Source organism: Pseudorasbora parva, chromosome 1 (genome assembly GCF_024679245.1).
Source record: "Pseudorasbora parva isolate DD20220531a chromosome 1, ASM2467924v1, whole genome shotgun sequence".
In the NCBI taxonomy this organism is placed as follows: Eukaryota; Metazoa; Chordata; class Actinopteri; order Cypriniformes; family Gobionidae; genus Pseudorasbora; species Pseudorasbora parva.
In genome coordinates, this window is record NC_090172.1 from 56,070,182 (window position 1) to 56,094,654 (window position 24,473).

Here is a 24,473-nt window from a genome sequence, read left to right on the forward strand (position 1 = left end):
CAATCAGTTATATAAAAAAATGCCCTGGCTCCTCCAAGCTTTATAATAACAGTGAATGGCAACGCAAAATTTGAAGACCAAAAAAGTGAATCCATCCATTATAAAAGTACTTCACACTGCTCCGGGGGGTTAATAAAGTCCTTCTGAAGCGTATCAATGGGTTTGTGTAAGAAAAATATTCATATTTAAAACTTTAAATATTTATTTTCATAAAGTAAAATATTTAGCTTCTGCCAGACCGGCTTCCATATTTCACTTACTCAGAAAGCATAGTGTCTCCCGCAGTTCAAAACACTTACGCTATGTCCGACATTATCGTCGCACCAGTTGCTTTAAAGTTTTAAATATGCAAGTTTTAGTATATGTTTCTTACACAAACCCATCGATTTGCTTCAGAAGGCCTTTATTAACCCCCCAGAGCCGTGTGGAGCACTTTTATAATGGATGAATGCACTTTTTTGGTCTTCAAATGTTGGGCCTCCATTCACTGCCATTATAAAGCTTGGAGGAGTCGGGGCATTTTTTTTATATAACTTTAATTGTGTTCGCCTTAAAGAAGAACGTTATATACACATAGCATGACTTGAGGGTGAGTAAATCATGGGCTAATTTTCATTTTGGGGTGAACTTACCCTATACGTAATTAAATTAATATAAACATGCTTTTAGACTAATGGTTAAAATGAACGACTAGAAAAATCTTTAGACGAAAGAAAGAAAGAAAGAAAGAAAGAAAGAAAGAAAGAAAGAAAGAAAGAAAGAAAGAAAGAAAGAAAGAAAGAAAGAAAGAAAGAAAGAAAGAAAGAAAGAAAGAAAGAAAGAGCGCTGTATATCACTGACCCCGGAGGTCTTCTCCAATGCCTAAGGCCAGTCCATCTTTGGTCCACTGCACAATACCCGAATAGTTGAAGACCACGCAGGACAGGACCACCCTCTGGCCCAGAACCACTGACTGGTCTGCAGGCTCCTGAGAGAACCGCGCCGTCCGCACTGGAACACAACAGACACAGTTATTATTAACAATATTGACATGTCATGAGTATGTATAACAATAACAGTAAAATTACTGAAAGAACTGAGCCTCTCGTTCCGTTAACTTCATGTGCTTGAACAACAATAGGCTATATATGTCAAAAAAAGATTAGATTATGGATGTTAATACAACTGGAAGGGATTATATCAGGATAATGAGTGTTTTTGGAGAAACGGTCACAAAAATGTTTTTTTTTTTAAATCCTGTTTTAATCATTTATATATCCACTCAGCCTTGTTGCACTGGGATCAGTCATGTGACACACGAGAACCAATCACTGACATTCAACCTGGAGTAACGAGTCTTTAAATGATATGTTCCTTAGAAAAAAGAAAGTCTAAGAGGTTTGTAATGATATCAGGAAAAGTACATTTAAAAATAAACTGGCATTAAGAAAAATATGTGACTGACTATAAGCAACAATCTAAAGTCAGTGACAGACGCAGCATTATGCCTACATCTACTGAGCAGCTTCACTTTTACAATCAGTCTTCTGAGAAAGTCAATGTGGTTTTTTGGAAGAAGGAACGTCTCCCTTGATACCAAATTCCAGACACATTTCTTCACCCGCAAAACATGGTATCCACCAGAGCCGCTCTCTTTCTCTTCACACAGGAGGATATTTGATACTCCAGACAAGCCTGAGTCTCCAGCTTGAAGAACTGACTCACAATGAAAGCTTTCATTCAGAGCCTGCGTTGTGGATCTTTAATTGGACTGAAATCAAGAATGTCGTAAATTAAGTAAGGGCAACTCATATTTTCCCTGCATTCTTCTTTTCTCCGCTCAATGCTTCTTTCTTTCTTTCTTTCTTTCTTTCTTTCTTTCTTTCTTTCTTTCTTTCTTTCTTTCTTTCTTTCTTCCTTTCTTTCTCCAGGTCCACCAGGAGGCAGTTTGCAACCTTCCTTGTTCTATTTGTTTTCTTCTTTTCAAAAATTAGAGTCCTGTCATCATTTTTTTTTAATCCACCCTCACATTGTCGCAAACCTGTATGACATTCTTTCTTCTGTTGAACGCAAAAGGAGAAACTGTGAAGTGTACTAGTTCTGTGTGTTGTTTTTGTGAAATATCAGGACACAAATGTGTATAATGACATGGGTATGACATAGGTTTTACAAGGAGAGGGTGAAATATGTCCCCACTTTTCAAAATGCTTATAAATCATACAGGATTTGTTTTTTTTAGAAAGTAAAAATGCAGAATGTTTCCTGTGATGTGTAGGTTTAGGGGTAGGGGCAGTGTGTGTGTGTGTGTGTGTGTGTGTGTGTGTGTGTGTGTGTGTGTGTGTGTGTGTGTGTGTGTGTGTGTGTGTGTGTTGGGTAGGTTTAGGGGTAGGGGCAGTGTAGGGGGATAGAAAATACAGTTTGTACAGTATAAAAACCAGTATGCCTATGGAATGTCCCCACATTTCCCAAAAACAAACGTGTGTGTGTGTTTTCATTTTTGGAAGAACTATTCTTAGTTTTTAAGAAAATGGCACTAAATTAAATCAGAAATTATATTATAAAAGTGATTCAGATCAACTGATTCACTCAATATTATTTATGATATTAAAATGACTTAAAGTACCCCTATTATGCTATTTCAAATTTTATCTTTCATGCATTGTGTAGTATCGCTGTTTGTAAATGTAAAATGTCTGCAAAGTTTTGGAGATTGAAGTGCACGACAAATAAAGTTACTGTCTCTTCTTAAAGGAAGAATCGATTCTAAACTGCTGAAACGAGTCGTCAGTAATTTCAGTCCTGTTAAAAACCCTATAACAATGTAACAAATGTACATGACGTATGGTCTTTATTGGCTGACCAATCAGAGCAGAGTAGACTCTCGTAAAGGAGGGGTTTAGAGAGATTGGAGCATTGTCCGGCTTGATGCAGCGATTCGCAGACCGATCGCCGGCTGACTTGAAGCAGTGCAAGTCAGTTCGAAATTTTATCTGACTTGACTTTTCATGTAGCCGCGGTGGTATATTGTCATGTTTATCAAAATAAAACTGATAAATAGACATAGACCCCACTTTATTGATAGTGTAGGCTTATGTTGAACTTTATTATTATACAAACAGACGCTGTATTAATCAGTACATAAAGTATTGAATGATGATGAATGTGTATTTGACAAATATGAAAACACGTATACTTTCACGTCTCCATGTGCAGCTCAGACTCTTTGAGAAATGAGGAGATGTGCCGTGTATATTATGAGAAAATTAAAGTGTTTTTGACCTTTGACGCATGTCAGACCTCCAAAACAAAACGAGGAACCTTAAAAATACCATAATAGGGGCATTTTAAGTCTTTTTCTAACACAAAGATATCATATGACTTCATGTTGTTATTATGAACTAAAATAAAACAAATTATAATTATAGGAAATATAACTATAAAAAACTTAAAATATATATTTAAAAAAAAAAAACAATTAAAAAGGACAAACGGACAAAATAAAAGCTAAAAATATTAATAAACACCAAAATATTATTTTAGCCTTAAATGAAGGCTAAAATAACCCTGCTTCAAAAATCATGTCACCTCATCATGTACCACTTTTATGAAAAAAGCTGAAAAGCTTCAGACCCCATTCACTGATCCTGCATGGAAAAGATCAGCCAGAAGAGCCTTCAGAATTGTCCTCCTTTTGTGTTTCACTAAAGAAAGAAAGTCATGAAATGACATGCTGGTGAGTAAATGACAGAAATTCATTCCCATTTAACTTCACATTCCTATGGGATTTCCTAGTAATGGCATCATCTAGTTTTGGAGTAAAATTAGCAAGAACATCCGTTACTTTTGATCCGTTTTGTCATTTTTGCACAATTACTAGCAGTCTTCTATCCTTCTTGTTTAAATCCATTTTTCTCTCCCCAGCCCTGCCTTCTATTTCTGTGGTCTTCCTCTCTGGTTGGAGGGGGTTTGGAGACACGCTGTCACAATCCATTTATCACATTAAATATCAGCCCTCTAGCCCACTCTTGTTCTCTCGCTCCCTCTCTCTCTCGTCTCTCATCCCTCCAGCATTCCTCTGTAGGTCCCCATCTCTCTCAGTTTCTTAACAACTGGCATATGCCCACTCATCCCCCCGTGACCCCATCCCTCTCTCTTTCTCTCCATGTCTGTTTCCTCTCTTTCCCGTGCAACATCCGTCATCACTTTAGGTAAAATTGAATGAAGTCAACAAGAAGAAATAATGCTCTAATGACCGTGAAAAACATCATATATTCAGCAGGATAATGGAGTTAATATGGGATCCCTGGTATACCTAACTCTTTTGTTTTTTCTGCTTGCCCGTCACACGGTTTGATTGAATGCTGTCAAATAAATCTCATACTTACAGGGATAGTTCACAAAAAAAGGAAATATTTTTCATTATTTCCTCACCCTCATGTCATTCCAAACCTTTACAACTTTCTTTCTGTAGAACCAGTGTTGTTATCATTAACTAAAACAAAACTATTCAGATAAAAAAATTTAAAAAGTGTTGAAAAAAGCATTTATGAACAAGTTTTTTTTTAGGATTAGAAAAAATGTAACCCCTCTTTGGTGACATGGATGATTACGTTACTGTCGATCATCTGTCCGTCATCGTATAAAGCCCGCCCTGACAATTTGATTGGTCAGAATAGCTCTGGTTCGGGCATAGTCACTCCACAACGAATCTAATCCAGACCGAACTTCCCGACCTCAAATGTTGTGGGCGGGGCTAAATTTTGGCAGGCATCCAGGCTAGATTAATCTATGTTTATTTGCTATATATATATATATTGATTATATATGAGGGCCACAGGTAAATATGATACTGTTACTATTATGTATACATAATTTCTGAATACTATGCATATTATGTATACATAATACATAATTACTGTTACTATATATTACTATAGTATTATGATACTATTATGATGGGTTTATGCGAAGATTGCTTTATGTTAACTTAAATTAAAAGTTGTTATTTTCTAGTCTAATAAATGATGAAAATGATAGCTTTCAATTATACTGTAATGTTGAATGTCTGAATTAAAAAAAAAAAAAAAAAATCATAGAAACATAAATATCTGTATCAGTGATTGATAATGGCCTGCATTCATTCATAAAAAAGATGTCATTAAACAAATATTTATGTCTTTAAGTTTTTTCTACATTAATTTTGGAGAGTAACTGTAATTATTACGATATAAACCCCAATGTTTTGAATTTAAAAAAATTACAACAACAAAACAATTTTACGATTTTACACCACCAATAAATAACTTTAATTAACTGAACTTGAACTAAATATAAATAGAATAAAAATAAAATATAAATATAATACAATACATAATAAAATGTAACCTAAAATTTAAATGAAAAAATAAAATATAAAAATAAAAGCTATTATTCAAAATATTAAATAGCACTAAAATAACACTGAGTTGGACACAAATAGTGATATTTTGAAGAATATTTCTACAGTTCTAAACAACAACACTCCCTGCTGACTTTCACTTTATGAACAATTAAAAACACTGAGACAATTTTCACAATTTCTTCTTTTGTTTTCCACAGAAGACAACACAAGGGTGAGTAAATGACGAAACTTTCACAAAAACACACATAAGTGGCTAGATTTACGATGTAGAAAAGATGACAAAGCATGCAGAGAATGCGTGACTCGAGATATCTCAAGGGTCCAGAATCTCATACAGACTTAGGGGTGGACTCTTATGACTTGAGCCAGTAAGCAACCACCTAGCAACTGCATAAACACAAACTTCAAAACCTTAGCAACTGCATAATCACTCTGTGGTGGTAACCACCAACAACATTCGAGCATTATTTTTCAATCACGTTCTACAGAAAATATAGGATCAAGTTACTGTAGTTGTTGTTATTCTAAAACTGGGCAGTATTTGGCCTTCACCAAAATCCATATCCATTAACATTATTACATCACATGGAGGTCACGCAACCCAATGTGACAATGCGCTCTACGGCTGCACATCATGTAACATCACGACTCAGCTCAGCTACACCTAAAGGTTTTTGTGCACATATAAATGTACGTTCATCGTACATTTATACCTGCATCAAATGGCAGAGCAGTGAACACTATGCAAAAAGCTGTATGTCAAATAGTATTCATCAAATGGTAGTTGAACAAAAAGACTCTGAGGTGTGCAGCCACAGGACACTTTGCTATCCCACGAGCCCACTGGAGCCTAGGAGCGGTCCGATTCGAAATGAGAACTTGTTCGGGAGGCTTTTTTCAAGTGCTTTTGGTATCAACCCTTCACTTGCTTTTGTTGACGTATACTGAAGCTGCCAGTGTTTCAAAATGGCCCTGACATCTTGGGGTCTTGAGTCTGTGCAGTAGTGAGCGTGAATTTGAGCCGTGATTTCACTGTGATATCAAGGGTCGTTTGATATAAAGGTGCCAATTAAACCTTTGTAATTAATATAGTAGACACAATGAAGTACAAGGAGGATCCTCTGCGTTCCAGCATAAGTGCAGCCAGTGAGGGCACATTCAGCTCCGTAGAAGGAAAACGTCTCAACCCAGGGACGGTTGATTCAATATTATTTCTACACAGCGCGAGGAAAGCTAAAAATAAGTAGGCTAATCTTCTGTTTTAGGCCACCAACGGCACTTTATAGCCCTTTAACCCCTTTCCTGACGCGGGACAAAATGCCCGATTGCCAATTTCCCAACACGTTGAACTGAGCAATGCCATTGTACCATTTTAATAGGCTACATTTAAACGCATAGCTCAGTTATGTCAGTTTTATGTATTTTCTAAAGAGGGGGTGGGATTTTTGGGAAAGTCGGGGGAGAGAAGCACACTTCGATTAGACTGAATAAACATCTTAATTATTAAGAAAATGAAACTAAATAAATTAATAAATTAACGCTACGATGAACATTTACTACTTTTAAAAAATGCGGGTCAGGACACGGTTTGGGTACAACATTTTCTTTCTTTTTTTTGCGGTCCGAGTTGCGGGCGGGTTAGTTGAAAACGTTGTTTGGGTCGAGCCGTTTATACATTGACCCGTGCACCACTGGCAGGCATGTATTGTATGATACTAAGCGGGGCAGCGGGGCAGCGGGTGTCTGAGTCCTTCCCAGCTCTACAGCGCCCCACAAATTGCTAATGTAAATCTGGGCGAAAATGGAACTGCAGCAATTTTCATGTTACCTCAAGTAAACCTTGCTCCAGATCAGGATAATATCAATCTGCTTCAGCTTTGTGTATGCATTAGGTCAGTTAGTAACTAGTTGGCATGTCCTATGTGGAGTAGTATATCAAATGAAAGTGTAAATCCTTTAGTTTAAACATGCACATGTCAATAGCCTTAAATATTAAATATAATTATGTTTTGTTTGTTTTTTGTGTTTGTTATAAGAAATAGACATAATTTTCTTTTCCTCACCAGAATTCCTTTACAACTCGTAATATTCCGTAGCAACATTTGAAGGCAATAAACAATACATTTTGGCAATTCTAAGATGACACAGTGTTATGCTGCGTTCACACCACATGAGAATGACGCGATTCGCGCGAGTGATTTACATGTTAAGTCAATGCAGAGACGCTGCGTCTGCTCACGTCTGTGGCACGATTCGCGCGGATGACGTGGCAATGATCACACAAATCGCTCAAGTTGAAAAATCTGAACTTTGGCGGATATTCGCGCCGCGTTAACCAATGAGGAGCCTGCTTACTGCTGTCACGAGGCCAGAGTAATCTAAAAATACTACTGTATTGTGTCACAAAATGTAGTTTTAATAGTTTTTTAGGTGTGAATGTAGTTGTTTAAAGCTCAAATATGTGATTTATTTATTAAGAGAGCTCCTATTTGAAAATTTGATCTGGTGTTTTCGGAGGTGTGAGACCCAGGCGATCACCGGAGCTCAGCGCTCATCAACCCCAGTGAGAGCAGCCTTAACTCGGATAGTCCTTCTGTCGACTGCCGCTGCCTGGCAGAACCCCCTCCCATGACGCGAATTCGCGTCTGTTGTGTAGTGAATGTCACACGCAAATGAAGCGAATTTCACGCAAAGTTGGATGCGTGAACAATTTGAATCCATTCGCTTCATTCACGCGAATAGCGTGATTTATTCGCGTCATTTGCGTGCGGTGTGAACGCAGCATTAGGGGGTAACACATTACAAGTAACTTGAGTTACGCAATTAGATTACTTTGTCAAGTAACTAGTAAAGTAACACATTACTTTTAAATGTAAAACACAATTTCGTTTTCAAAAAGTTACTTTTTCAAATAAGTAACGCAAGTTACTTTATTTTTTCATTAATTGACTGACAGTTCTCCTGTCCTCAGGATGAGAAAAATCGTAAGTGCAGAGGCGCTGTGTGTAAAAATGAGGGGTTAATGTATTTTGATTTGATGGTTATTATACGCTTGTAGCGAATAAATATGAGCAGGCATTTACTCATCTCACTTACACAAAAACAGATTCAGTCAGTATTCCTCAAAATGAATTAAAACAGTGAAATGCAATCTTGGAATATTTACTCAAACCTTTATTAACCAATGTATTTGAAGATGACCTTTGTTGATCTACTTAAAACATACAAGTAAGGAAAAATTACTTTTGAAAACTTTCAAAACAAAAAATTGTTTAACTTTCTTCTCCTGCGTCCAGTTCTAACAGCTAAAAGGTTTGTTTGAGCTGCGCCCTCTACTGAACACGTGTGAATTTGCATTTCCTTCAGCCCGAGGCTTATTCTGTATACTTTAGGTAGTAAAGGACATTTACATTTGCCAAAAATAAAACATTTTTGTTGTTATTAAAAAACAAACAAACAAGCAAAAACGCTTGTTTAGGTTAGAAAAAGTAATGTAATGGATTACTTTCCATAAAAAGTAACTAAGTAATGCAATTTGTAACTTTTTTAGGGAGTAACGCAATATTGTAATGCATTACTTTTAAAAGTAACTTTCCCCAACACTGATTTTAAGTGTGTCCTGTTTACTTAAAGCCTGTCAATCAACATTAGAGCGCCGCCCTCAAGCTGAATAACGCAACCTCTACCAACAGTGTGTCTGCATGTGTTCAGCGACTAGAATGTATATAAAACTAGCGCTACCCTGAATCTGCCCTACCTAAATGTACAGTCATGAGCCACTACTGGTCCTGTAGAGCTCTGCATTCAGCAGTTTAGGGTGTCCAGTATAGTGCCAGATAAGATACTTTACCCCCAAAAAACAACAACATTGGACCCCATTGACTTACAACTGAATAAAATATATTTTATTCTGAATTTCTATATCTCCACAATGATCCAATACATTGTGTAAAAGTAATGTGAAATTTTCTGAATGTGATGTTTTTGTTTGTCTCTGTATATAAAAGGAGATATTGTAATTTTTAGCTTGGAGGACAGAATTGCACATTAAAACTTTTGACCTAAAACCCTTGTGACAACTTCCCATGTGACAATTATCCCCGCTCTCTCTTATAAGGTCTCACTACGAGCTTGTTATGTATGAATCAACCAGAAGGAAGAAAAAGGGTGACAGAAGAGAAAGGGGAATGGGGGGAAGAGAGAAAGACACAGGGGAGATGAGGACAGAAAAACAAACACAGAGATGGAGAGAGAGAGAGAGAGAGAGAGAGAGAGAGAGAGAGAGAGAGAGAGAGAGAGAGAGAGAGAGAGAGAGAGAGAGAGAGAGAGAGAGAGAGAGAGAGTAAAAAACAACTAATGAGAGAAGACCTGAGAGGGAGCGAGAGAGGGCTTGTATAGTTTTCATTATGTGGGTTATGCTGCAGCGACAAATTTAGAGTGTCCTGATTTTCTTGAGTCACTGATCCCTGGGTACCAGCAGTAGTCCGTGCCACACTGCCAACGTCCTGACCGCACAAAGACGTGGTCACACACACACTCTGACCACACTTACACACCACACTCGTGTCAGGAACCACTTGACCGACCTGAGAGAACAGCCTCTCATCAAGGGATCGCCGAATCGCAAACCCAGCACACCAGAAAATTCTCTTCTGTCAACAAACATAAATCCTGAAGATTATCAGTTTTCGCTCCAAGACCAACTGGATCCAGTGAAACGCCTTCAGATGCGTGCGCGTTACACAGTATGAACATATAAAAATGCGCAACAAAGACTGACATGACGTCATTTAAATATAAACCCCTTCATGAACAGAGATAAAAATGGATAAGCCCCGCCCCTTTACCATTAACCAGAGAGAACTCTGCAGATGACATTTTCTTGATTAGTATTTTTATTTTGTTTTCCAATACAAATATACTATTCCAATTTAAGATACAGTACCTTAAGAAGCTAAATGACACCAGATACTTAGTCTTGAAAAAATTTATCTGAGATTAATCTGAGAAGCTTTCTTGTTAAATGTTGCCTGTATCTTTTGATCAAAGAATGTTTAGATATTTGTACTGAAAAACAAGAAAAAACCCCACTAAAATCACTTTTTTTCAGTGTTATTAATTATATTGTACTGACAAATGTATGCCTGAATATTTTTTTTCATTTGAACTAGCACTTATTATGCACAAACAAAGGCATCTGGGAAAAGCATTTTCTGCATCCCATCACATTTTACTGGTTTGTTTTCTGCATTTCATTCTTTTTCTACCAGTTAAACAATTACGTAGTGTTTTTTGAGATTACATATGAGAATGGAAGACAAAAAAAGACTGTCCTCATTACCTTCCTCGGCACACTTTAATCAAAACGGACCCTTCGAGGTAAAAATCCTAGATACTACTAAAAGCAGAATTGACACAACGTCAGACAAAAAACAGCAGAGCTGTTCAAACTCCTCTGTGCGCATGCAGCACAACGGACCAGACACTTCTGTGACTTCATGCGCTAGCCACTCTCAGACAACAAAGGAGTGTGTCTGGACAAGGAATACGTCACCTGATGCGGTCAAGGTGCCTGTGCCGGAGCAATGGGAAAAAAACAATGACTCCGAGTGCATTTGACACCTCGACAAAGAACAGACATGCTTTCCATGCTCAAATCATTTTATTATCCATTACTGATTTCATACGTCGCTGTCTCGTTAAACCGTTCTGTGTTGCTGCCATTGATAAAATAGCATCAGATGATTTATTAGCGTATATTAAGCTGTCATAATTTTAAATGCATCCTCCATCGTAACCCCTCTCTCCATGCCTTTTTTCATCCCCTGCTCTCCAACCAATCAGGCACTTTCACTGGCTTATAGTGTTGCATCACCATAGCAACAGCTGACGTATGCAAAAAACTACCCCAAAAGTTTTTTCCTTGTATGCAGGAATGTACATGTATGTGTGTGTGTGTGCATGTATATGGTTGACTTGTGTGTTTGAATACTCACATGTGCTTTTTTAACATCAACCCCTGGTTTCACAGACCAGGCTTAAGCTAGTCCCAGACTAAAATGCATGTTTGAGGTGAAAGCAACTTGCACTGATATATCTTAAAATAAGTCCAAACCATTGTTTAGTCTCAAGATACACATCAGTAATGTTTTTATCTAATGCATGTTCATAAAAGCTACTTAAATGTCCTAATTGAACTAAGACCTAATCCTGGATTAATCTAAACTTTATCTGTGAAATCGGGCCTAAATAACCGTTAAACAATTACGAGTGATGCAACAATGTATCAGCCGCTGATATTTAACGATTTTTGCCGATTTTTGATTAATTTAAAACCATGGGTGTATCAGCTATAGCATGAAAAAGGACAATACTGATGGTTTTGATTTTATTAACTGTGTTAAGGCACTGAGATGTATAATGTTTGTTGCATAATCCAACTTTTTTTCTCAAATTAAATACTTGCCAAAACAAAATAAAACCTGTACTTAATACAGCAGGACTCAATAATCCGGACTACCCAATGCCAGCGTGAACGACACTTGACGGAACTGTCCCGATCAGGCCAGCGCTGCATCGTCACAAAAGTTTTTAAGCCTTGACAATTTAAATATTCAAGCGCAAGACGACGCAAAAGAGAGCTCAACTGACCTTTCGGAAAAACCTGTCCCTCCATTAAGCCTAGTTCAGACTGCACGTTTTTCAAACTCGTCGTTTTGATTGTTGGAGACACAGAGGGAGCAAGGATTGTGTTCTGCAACGAGAGTTTGAGGTAAATAAATGATTTCGCAATGTGCTGCTGCTGCAGCTGGGTGTGTAAATGGTTGGGCTTAGTTTCCGTTCGATAGCCTGGATGCCAGCCGAACTTAGCCCCGCCCACAAAATGTTTAGGTCGGGCCGTTCGGTCTGGCCTCGCTCCATAGAGGAGTAATTATCCCCGAACAGAAACTGTTCGGACCAATGAAATCATCAAGGGCGGGCTTTAGACGATGACGGACAGATGATAAACAGGAACGTAATCATCCACGTCATCAAAGGGGCTTGGACTTGGATTATATTTGTTCGAATCCTAAACGGAGAGCTTGTTTGTATATGCATTCACTATTTCTCTCAAAAATTATGATCATGTTGGGTAAGTACTCTGTGTGTCATTATATATTTTTTTTTACAACAACGGCAAAGATCGTTTATTCCAGCGTGCGTGCAGACAGGGTTGCCAAGTTTTTACAACAAAACGCGCCTCTACTAGCCTAAAACAATAGCTTCTCGGGGGGTTCTGCGGAAAAACAAATGGTGTTTGGGGGGTATAATGTGTGTTATTTTGGCAAGGTTGTCTGCTAAAATTCACACTCATGGGTCTATATGTCACATTATAGTCACTTCAACCCGCGGACATAGAAAAGAACCCGCGGAAAAAACGCGGACTTGGCTACACAGTGCAGTTGAGCTCTGTTGACATTTGACAATGCGTCGCTTCGTTGCTCTGATTGGTTGTTGGTCTATCCAATTGATGTCTTTCCTGGTTCGGTTGAAACACGCCCCATAATCACAGCCCAATGGAGCAGTATCAGACTCATATTCTGACTAGAATTGAGTATGACCACGTCAGGCTATCCGTTTGATAGAATTGTAAATATAACCTCCTGCTGCCCTGTATCGCTCTCTCTCATTGGCTGTCGGTCATCGCCGATGTTATTTTTCAGTCAGAACTCATTTCACACAGCAGGAGTTTCAATCGCCGACAGGTCCAGATATTGAGCATGCCAAATATCTTGCGGGCGTCAGCAACTTGTCGGCGATTCTCTCTGATCGAGCCTTTGATCATTCACACTGTGTGATTGTCACTCACATGCACGAGCACCGATTTGCCTATAATCTCGGGCATTTGTCAGCGATTTCACAAAACCTGTCGGCGAGCGCTGTAGCGCCTCAGTTCAAGCAGCACTTTAATCGATTATCACTTCCACTAGTTACAACACAAAATCAACATGACTGAACATCAGAAGGAAGCCTATATTGTTTAAACCCCAGAAAGACGTCAATACACACCAAGTATAAGTAAGTAATCTACTAACTCTCCTTTCTGGTTTGTTTGTCGGAGAAAACAGCAGATTCGCCCTTATGATCGGTCAGATCGCTAAAGTCCCTGCGAAGGGTGAATTTGGTACTGAATGAGTTCTCCTTCACTTCTTGCATTTGGACGGGCAAATTCACACAAAATTATATACAAAAAATAAAATAAATAATCTCTTAAAGGTGTCATGAACTGGCTTTTTTTTTAAAAATTATACTGTTGTCTGAGGTCAACTAACGACGTTTGTGTGCAAAACGCTGGGTTTTGATGGGCGTGCAGCACTGGAGACTTGGAAGTAAACGCCCACGGTTAGGATTGGATAAGATTTGCATATTTAATGAGCTTAAGCTCTCCTGTCAGTTCACATGAGGGAGAGATTGAGGGAGAAGCGACAACAGGAAGGATTTTCTCAATCACAGGGCTCGTAAACGTCTTTATCAAACAAACACAATGATTTATTTCTCATCTTCACGCGATTGATTGGACTATTATTTTTATATTACACATAACCCGCAAGATCGGATGATATAAGCGTGAACCGTGCTATATATCAAAAGCGTCCCCGGTTACGTATGTAACCTTAGTTCCCTGAGAACAGGGAACGAGACGCTGCGTCAGCTGACGCTACGGGGAACGCCTTCAGCGTGACAGGTGTCTGAAATCGCTATCAAATCACAATCCTACTGACCGTCGGCAGCTGGTGATGTCATCACCGTGCGACCAGGAAGTATAAAAAGGCACCGTGCCAACATGACAACATCCGCTTCGTCTGAAGGGACTGTGGGCAGGCACACCTTGAAGCATGGCCATGTGACGCAGCGTCTCGTTCCCTGTTCTCAGGGAACTAAGGTTACATACGTAACCGGGGACGTTCCCTTTCGAAAGGGAACTCGCGCTGCGTCAGCTGACGCTACGGGGAACGATATACCCACGCCGCCATGCTGAGGGGAGTGCACGCCCCTTACTGGAAGTGAAAACTGCCTGGACGAGTGTTCGCGGAAAGTCTGAACCACTCCCCCTCTAGCCACACAGGCTGCCAGTGACATCATTCCCTACGGTCATAGCCCAAGCTATATGCCTAAGAGAGAACCTAAACAAGTTTTAACTGAGGTTTCCTACTCTCGGCTTGCTCGAGGGCCTGGGACCTACTACTTTCGAAGGAAGGAGTCCCTTAAGGGAATGTGGCTAGGGGACCCGAGGGCGCCACCAGCCGTCACTAATTCGGGAAAACCCTTCACCGAATGCCACCAGGGAGGCCTCACCTGGCATCACTTCTGTGGGACACCCCAGCTCGGCCAAACCTGTCTGTCAAAACAGAGCCTCCGGACATCGCTCTACTTATGAGCATCCAGACTGAGGGACTGCAAAGTGGCAATGTCCTCCTCAGACCGGAACTCGGAGACGGGAATCCTGGAGAGCAGTACTCAGCTTAGTGCTTCTTACCCTTGCCATCGAGGGGAGTCTCTTCTGCTCGATCCTAGGATCTACTGAGCACATTTATTACAGGGGTGCTCAGGAGGCCTAAAAAGGCCTATGGACTGATCTACCCGGGAGGCCCCGAGGGGGCCTGCCCGTCTGATCAGACTCAAGCGGCCGTAAGCTCGCAGACGACCCTCAATGAGGGGAGCTCTTAAGCCAGCTTGGTAGGTAAACCATGCTGTAGGCTAGCCAGTTCCCTGTCCTGAAGGGACTGCGCAGCAGAAACGGAGTCTCGTTGTGCTAGGGCACGAGCCCGCCACTGAGTTATACCGGCCCAGGCCGGGACCCAACGGCAGGCAGCCGCTAGCTGTCAGCCCAAAGCCAGTTCTACGTTCCCGCTTAGGGGAACCGTTTCCCCTCCAGGGAGGCCAGGAGGCGCCTCTACCTGGCACCGTTAGTGCTAGCTGTTAAGAGCCGCAGGAAGGTGGCTTTACTGGTTCCTCAGGCTCATGAGGCTATAACGCTGGAAGCCACCTATGCTAATGGCTAGCTTGTCACCGAGACCTGGTCCGGGAATCCCCTCCCAAAAAGGCCCGAAGAGACCTGACAACATTATACACTGGCCTACCGAGCGTCCCAGCTCGGGGGCTCACCCTCAGGCGGCCTAGAGCGGCCTACTTCCTGCCAGCCAACGTGCAAACTGTCGGGAGCTATTGTGTTCCCGGGGCTTGCCTCCAGGGAGGCCTGTCTGATGCCACGTACAGTCCGGTCCTTTTAGGGCGGCCTGGAGAGGCCTATTGCCGAATGGCAGTTCCCTATTAGATTGGTGACATACGGTGCTTATCCGATGGCAAATCCCACCGGAAACCCCGCAGGGCCGGGAAACGATCATAGGACGGCCTGAAGCGGCCCGTCCCTGATAGCAGACTATGCTAGCCGCCTGGCTAGCACCCACGCACACTGTCGCAAGACCTGGGAACCGGGGCTCACCCTACAGGAGGCCTAAAGTGGCCTAGATCCTGTCAACCAATGGTCGGAACCCTAGGTCACCCCCTCAGGGGACGCCATGTGAGGCGTGCTGAAACTCAGCGAGCCCTTAAAGTCGGGCTGACAGTGGCTGTCTGCTGGCTGATGAGGACTGGGTATCCAGTCACTACCTGGGGACTCATCCCCAGGGAGGCCGTTAGGGGCCTACTTATGACGAGGTTTCTGCTGCAGCCGACATCGTTGGGGAGAACCCTCCCCGCTCACATGGGCCACGATGTCGGAACTCACCCGCAGGGAGGCCTACTGAGGCCTACCACCTGACCCAGAGTTAACTGCCCGGACTGCCTCGGCTGGCGTCTCCCGCCAGCCCGCCTTCTATAGTCGGTCCGCCCCAGCGGCCCATAGCAGCCTTCTGCAACGGCGCAGTCTCTCAGGCAGCGCCTACCAGCGTGGACCTAAAACACAATGCCCACAGCAGTGCACTCAGCATAAAACGCCTTGAACCCTCTAAAGCGAGGGGAGTACAACTTACGCCACCTGCCTCCAGGGCGGCCGTCTGGTCGTCCAGCGGTCCGCCGTCCGCGCAAGGGCGTCAGCCGTGACAGTGTTTCGACTCCAGGGGAGCATCCTACCAACCGATGCTTTCAGATGGTTGCGAAGTACAGCTCGACCCGAGCTTAAAAGGTGAAGCAGAGGACACAGAGCAAAAGTGAAAGATATTGAACACACCCAACCGGCCATTTCCTGAACCAAGCCGGGGGGCCGCCCAGAAGTGGCGGCCGCACTAGCTCTGGGGGGCGGGGCTAGCAAAACCAGTCTGACTGCGCACCGCGAAGAGACGCCTACCCCGTCCCCACGACCACTGGCTGAGTCGCGATTCATTCTGCTATACACCTTTTTGCATTAATAACAACCCCCAAATGCAGAAGGGGGGTGGGCATTGGCCGGACGACCCTACTGCGGGGAGGCCGGGTAGGGATACAAAGCTCCTGCGGGGATACCGATAGGAGCCCGGGGCAACTGCCAGGGCGATATGCCACCGCGAGACGCCACCGTCATCCCATCAACAGCCTAGGCCAACTTGATGCACTAGCATCGGTCTGATAATCCCACAACAACGGCCCTAAAAAGGACTGGGACAGACCTTACTGCAGTTCATGCGCTAGCCTAACCTCACAAATTCATCTAGGTATTTCACTAGCAGAGGTGCCACCGCTACCCAGAGGTGGCTACAGCTAAAAAAGTTCGCCGGGAGAACATACGTCAGTTTATATCGCCGCTGCATGCCCGCGGCATGTGCGGTGGCCTCAACTGCTCATATTACACATATCCAGAAGAGAAAACAGCCTTTATAAACTACTGTTGCTACACTAGCAAACATAAGCCTACATAAACACACTGTGTTTATACAAACATCGTTCTAGCCACCTTTACTGGGGAACTACAGGCCCACTTCTCCAACTGTTACACTTTTCTTCATCTTTTGTAGACAAAATATCCCTCAGGGAAGCATAGAGTCCAAACATACGGCATTAAAGAAGAATGTTTGCCCTAAAAGGGGACTCACCCGCTGTCTTCAGTGCCTCATCGCTTCATGTAACATGCATGCTTCGGCGCACTAACCTGAGGGTGGGGCGCTTTATTCTCACATGTAAGGCCGAGGAGGCGGCCGCGAAATCCCGCTTTTCCCAGAGACGATGCACTGTGTGCGGGCAGAGCACACACCGGCCAGGCAGGCTTTCGTCAGAGTCTCACCTCCGCTCATCATCAGCCCGCGCGGCCTGGTGTAAAGCGCGCCCGGGGAGAAAAAGAAAAACAACAGAACAACAAAGGAGGGGACACCACATCACTTCCGCGCCCTCAGGGGCGGAGACTCACCACCTCGCTTTGGGCGCTGGAAGCGGTTCTTCTCCCCGATGTCCCTCCTCCTGTTGCGGGTGTCCCGCCTCTTCCACGTCCTACTCCTCCACGGAGGGGCGCACGAGAGGCCACGCTACTGCGTTGGCCCATTTTTTTTTTTTTTTTAAATGATCCTCGGATCTTGATGGGCCAGGGACACCCTCCTGCCTGGGCGTCGCCCCAGACCTTAGCGGAATACACGTTCTATACGCTGCTGAGCGCGCCCTCGCCTCTCTGAACCTTCCCACCACCGCCTCAACGGAGGTGCCGAAAAGCCCAAAAGGGCGAGACCGGGGCATCGAGGAGAAAAGCCTTTTCTTTCACCCCGATGCCCACCAAGTTTAGCCACCGATGCCTCTCCGTGGCGACCATAGCCGCCATCGACCGTACGATGGCGACTGCTATGTGTTTGGCCGCCCGGAGAGAGAGATCCGTGGTGCGCCACTCAGCCATCGCATCAGGGGGTACCGCCGCCTGACCCGCCGATGTGTATGCCCTGCCATTAAGACATGAAGTCGTCTTTAACTGGTTTCGATGGCAGGGCTGGAGCTTCACATCCAGCAGCTCCCCATACACGGGGCAGGATGGCTGGGAGGATTTGGCCTCAGCCTTATTTTCCTCCTCATCCACAGCCATCCTCTGATCGACTGGAAAAGCACGGGCTGACGAAGAGGAGGAGTCTCCATCCGACTCCTCCTCCGTCCGCCTGCTCTCGCGACCTGGCTGATCGTCCGTGAGCACTGTGTTCCCCAGACGATGAGCCAGATCCATCTGGGAGCCCCAGGACAAACGGCGCCGCTCACCCTCGGCATGAGCGGGACCGCTCCCAAATGCTAGCTCTTCTTCCCTCGAGAAGAAGGCCAAGCGAGAGCGGAGCGTCCTCAGTCGGAAAAACGCTCGCAGTTTGCGCAGGAAGCCCCCTCGAGAACCTCCCGCGCGTGCTCTTCCCCCAGGCAGAGCACACAAAGGGTGTGCGCGTCCCCAGGCGTGAGAAACCTGGGACACGGATCAGCGCACTTCCTGTACGCTCCCTTCACTTTGCGTGTGCACTTCATTCTGACTTTCTAGCGAACCAGACAAAACAGTCCCTGAAGACGAAAGGATGTTGTCATGTTGGCACGGTGCCTTTTTATACTTCCTGGTCGCACGGTGATGACATCACCAGCTGCCGACGGTCAGTAGGATTGTGATTTGATAGCGATTTCAGACACCTGTCACGCTGAAGGCGTTCCCCGTAGCGTCAGCTGACGCAGCGCGAGTTCCCTTTCGAAAGGGAACTCAAAAGCTATATCAAAAGCTCAAGGAAAAGTTGATTCCTCAATTCATCACCCCTTTAAATATTTCCTAATTTCACTAAACATTTTCATTTAGTTTCATATATATATATATATATATATATATATATATATATATATATATATATATATATATATATATATATATATATATTATTTTTTATTTTATTTTTATTAAACATGGAACTTTATTATCAATACAATACAATACTTTTGTAGGCTAATTTTGCAAATAAGAAACTAATTTGTACATACAGACTGGGTGCTGGTGTGATGAGACATCATACTCGCCTAGATTCGAAAATAAAAACGAACTAAAAATGCGCTGCACACCGTCACGCGAAAACGGGCTGCCCACTCCGTGATGACACCAATTGGCCGTGCGCCCCACAGAAGAATACCATACCCACCCGGACACCATAAAGGAATTAGGCCAGCAACAGGACTGCGTGCAGCTCTTAAAGTGACAGCAGCCTAATATCCCTCACTGGTAAAAATCACTCGCTGCTCTTGACTAAATAACTTTTGTACCTTTAATAAGGATTAATATATAAATGTAATATACAGCACAGTGTTATCTTACATTTGATTACTTTATTCAGTTTCTGTAACTGAAAAATACCTAAAAAGCACTGTTTATTTCATACACATTTTTGTTATGTTGCGTTTATGTTGACCTGTTGAATGTTAAATGGATCTAATCCATGTTCTGTCAATATGATGATTTGATGATGCAGCAATAAACTAGCTAGTATACCTTAGTGCATGAGTTTTTGAACTTTGCTCATTTAAAAAACATAGTAACCTATACGGGTCTCAGTATCGGAATGCATCCCTAATGATTACCCAATGGTTTTTGAGATTACAAATGGGAATGAATGTGTATGCATGTATTTAACAGTTAATGCCATAACAACTGCATTGAAAAAAAAAAAAAACTGGACAAGAACAACCTAATTCACCCAGACAGCCTGTTTTTACAGTCACTAACAGTGTACGAGCTCTTCGCCTTGTTATATACAGGACAGGTCTAGTGTCCCTCTCCGTCGTCAACATTTCCTCATGTCGGCTCTTATTTGTCCGCAGCCTCATCCGTCGCTTTCCCTTCATCATCTTCCCGCTTCGCTTCTCAAGATTCGCCCTTGCCATTCCTGACAGTGCGGAGAAACACCTCTTTCCCTGTGTCGCTCTCTCATTCTCATCTTCCTCTTCACACCTCTCTCTCTCTCTCCTCATCCTTTTCTCCCCCTCCATCCCTCATTCCTCTCCTTCACATTCTTTGTGCCTCTATCCATGCAGCCCTGAGTTGCTATAGAAACCGATCTATTTGAAATAGAAGGGAATGAAAATTATTTCTCGCTGGTTTCTACTCTTCCCCCAATTTCGCTCCCTTCCCGGCCGCCGCGTCTCAGCCTCTGCAGCATTTATAGAGCTGATTTTAACATTATTTATTTGCGCGAATCGCTTTCAGGGCTATTGTTGCCATGGCTACTGTGGGAACATTGACATAATATTGCATACAGTGACCATGGCAACCTCAAGGGTCATCAGCAGAGTGCTATGCTAATGCTTGGAAGGACTGTCCACTTCCAATAGGCCGAGGCTTGAAGTATTACCTAATACCTCACAGACATCCTTTCAGTGCACTAAATATTTGGCTTTCCAAACAAATATCAAGAGGCTGAGAATGCCAGATGTGGTTTGTGTGTGTGTGTGCACGCATATGAGGAAGCACGCACAACCTGACATTAAACTCGCCCTCAGAAGACAGAGAAAATTTACTGCTGTTTCATCATATGCCTTTTATTTTATGACTTTGACGTACTTTTGATGCAAAAGAATGGAAAACACTTGAAAACACTAAAAGCAAGCGCTCAACTCAACTGTGGGAATCTCCTTCAGTGCCGATCTAAAGATGAGCTATGATGATGAGTAACTAGCCAAGAGACATTCATGTCCGATTGATGTTTATTCGCTCTTAATGTATTCATCCGTAGCTTCAAGTCAACATGAAATGCCGCTCACAACCCATTTTACTTCAGTGTTATTCCAAAAAAAAAAAAAAAAAAACATTTGCATGTAGAGTTGCAAAAACAAGATGGAAACTTTCCATGAGAATTAACGTAATATATGGGAATTAATGGGAATTAACTGGAAATGAGCAAAATTGTAGATTTAGACTATAATAGGAAACTTAAAAGGATAGTTCATCCAAAAATTTAAATTACCCCATAATTTATTCAACCATAAGCCATCCATCCTAGGTGTATATGACTTTCTTATTTCATCCAAACACAATCTGAGTTATATTAAAAATATATAAGCTTAACAATAGCAGTGAATAGAGACTTTTTGAACTCAAAAAAAGTGCATCCCTCCATCATAAAATCATCCATACAGCTCCAGGGGGTTAATAAAGGCCTTCTGAAACGAAGCGATGCGTTTGTGTAAGAAAAATATCTATAATTATAACTTTATAAACTGTAATCACTGGCTTTCGGCGGAAGAGTGACCTCTGACCCGACGTAAGAAATTAAAGTCACATACACCTAGGACGGCTTGAGGGCGAGTAAATTATAGGATATTGCCACACCTTATCCCATAGGGATTGTACTCAAAAACTCAGTACAATAACACTTTCTCAGCAATTTTTCCCCAGCTCCGTCTCTCTCTCGACTGGCAGCTAAAGCTGCTCGCTTGACTAAACCACGCCCCCTCCGCACTTAATCTCATTTCAAATGCAAAGATGTCAGCCAATCACAGCAGTGGGTGTTTTCACTGAAGACTCACAGCAGACACGCCTCTTGAAACAGAGCATTCCAGCCAGAGGGCTAATATCAGTATAGAAAAAATGCCTTTTATTTCTAAATTATGACATTTTTTGATGTAAAAACCACACTAACAATATAAGTACACCCCAGGAAACATTATAAAATAATAAAACGATCCATGCCAGGGGACCTTTAACACATAAAAAAATAAAATAAAATTGTCTTATGCATGTCGGCTTATGACCAAACAATATGTTTACATTTATGTTTGTATAGGATACAGTTTGTATAAATAAACTGTATTTTTTTGTAGTTTGTATTATTTTAAAGAATCTTTAAAAAATTTCCCACCACTTTGCTACTCTATTTAGAGTAGAGTATTTTTTTTTAGGACTTTATTTTATTTTATTGGCAATATAGTGTTACAATGTCCTTTAAAAAATTATAAGCCATGAGCCAAAACAACCAACTATGAGGTGAATAACATTACAAACTTTGATTTTAAGCAAAAAAGTATTTAAAAATTGGTCAACAACTGCTGTAGTGTAGCAGTATCTGATGAAGAATCATGATTAATGTTTTTTTTGTTTTGTTTTACCAGGAATTAACACAATTATACCGCTCTGGGAAAGAAATAAGAGACCACTTCACACATTTTGATTTTGATCAATGTTAAGTGCTCTCTTAATTTTTTCCAGAGCTGTATATTATCATTGGGATTTTGACTTCCAGGCAAGACAGGAATAGCTATAGGTTGTAATGGGTCGAAAGGTGGCTGTGTCCCCCAAAAAGTTGAAAAATGTCTGGATATTAATTAGGAAAGCAACAAGGCACATCCAAATCCAGTGGTTGTCCCACATCCTGTCTTGTGAGATACCATCATCTGATCAATTTTTGAGGGCAGCAAAGATGCATCTTTAGTGATATCACACAATCATGTGCGGTCCATTCCATGACAGTATATTATAAATATAGCGTCTGAAAGTTGTGGTGGTCAGTTTGGGTGTAAATCAGCATGGAGGTGTTGGGGGGAGGGGAGGGGGGCACATACAGTATACTGTATATAAAAACACAATTGATTGACAGAAAATGCGTGCTCCTATTTCAGTGTTGTGAAGTTGTGGATATTTTAAGCAAACAGTTTAATTGTACATTCAGTTTAACAGCACTACTCTTTAATGTTTGTTATCATTCAACTGAACTGTGTATATGCATTTTTATAGCGCATTTCATTCAACAGCTCAGGTCAAGTCATTTGTATGGCCCATTTCAGGGGTGGACAAAATTACGATTTAAAATCAGTCTGAGCTAGAAACGCATCTTCATATTTTACTAATAGAAATTCATATTATGGGTAGACTACTTACATTTATTGAATAAGACATTTCATTTTTTTGCTTATACTTTTAGGGCCCTATGATTTCCGTGATGCGAAAATGTGGACGAAATTGCCGAATCTATAGTCATAATAATGGAAGTTAATGTATAACAGAATTTTATGGAATTTGTACAATTTTAGATTAATAAATATATAAAATATAAATAAAAAGCATAGTCATAACAACTCAAAGGTCTTCACGGCAACCCGTCAAAATAAAAGTTTGGTTTACCTTAAAATTGTGACAGAAATACATTACTATTGTACAGCACAATTTAGCTACTTATAATACTACTTATACTTATAATACTTACAATAGTAATAAAAAATTATTAATAAAACATATTTTTGTGCAGCACTTTGACAAAAATTTTGTTTAATTTCATAAGATTACAAGATAAATTAAATACATTTTTAAGCCTTCATTTAATTGCCAGAATTTTTTTAATTTAATTTCTGAACTAAAAAAAACTTTAGAAATTCAATTTTATTTTAAAATGAATAAATAGTTGTTTTATGAATTCAATTAATTAGACATGATTTTTGATTAAACCATTTTAATGGAATTCAAAAAACTTGAAACAGAAAACACAGAATTTGGTAAAAAACTAAACAAAACAACAACAACAACAACAACAACAACAACAACAACAAAAGTACTTCAAAGGGCCCTAATGTAATTTTTGTAACACTTTGTTTAAGTTTTACTTAAGATTTCAATTTCAATTAGACATGTTTTTTGATTACTACATTTTATTTAACCATTTAAATAGAAGAAACAAATGGATTTTGAGAAAAAATGGATTTTAGATTTGATAGGGATTTTTAAAGGTGAACACAACACACTTAATGCAGTAGGTCTCAAAAACTCATTTAGTTTGTAGTATTTATTAATCAGATTAATGCTAATTTACACATTTACAGTACTTATAACATAGCTAATATTTTAAGTTCAATTAATAGGCCTAGTAATGTCATAAAAATGACATAAAAGTATTGTTCATTGTTGCATTAACTGAACATTACTGAAAAAGTGTAAACTTCTTTTTTGTATTAATGTGCACGAATGAATGCTCCTCAGGCCCAGGAACATATGTTAGTAAAGTCAAAGGGTCCACTTTGGTTTCAAATTGACTTCACAATGCATCTTTGTATTGAGTCAGCACCGGAACAGCTAGCATTTTAACAGCTCCACATTTTGGTCCACAACCTCACCGGGTGACCGGTAATAATGCTTTTTGATGCAGAACGCCTCGCTGTCTCCCCAACT

At 41.3% G+C, this 24,473-nt stretch overlaps 1 protein-coding gene across 2 annotated transcripts in view; it reads right to left on the reverse strand.

The window, feature by feature from the left end:
* kirrel1a (kirre like nephrin family adhesion molecule 1a) overlaps positions 1 to 24,473 on the reverse strand; it is a 64,725-nt gene that overhangs the window by 31,883 nt on the left and 8,369 nt on the right. For both annotated transcript variants that reach the window (XM_067445386.1, XM_067445377.1), the window contains exon 2: positions 841 to 990. In XM_067445386.1, the coding sequence (XP_067301487.1) occupies positions 841 to 990 (150 nt within the window). The remainder of the gene's footprint in view (positions 1 to 840; positions 991 to 24,473) is intronic.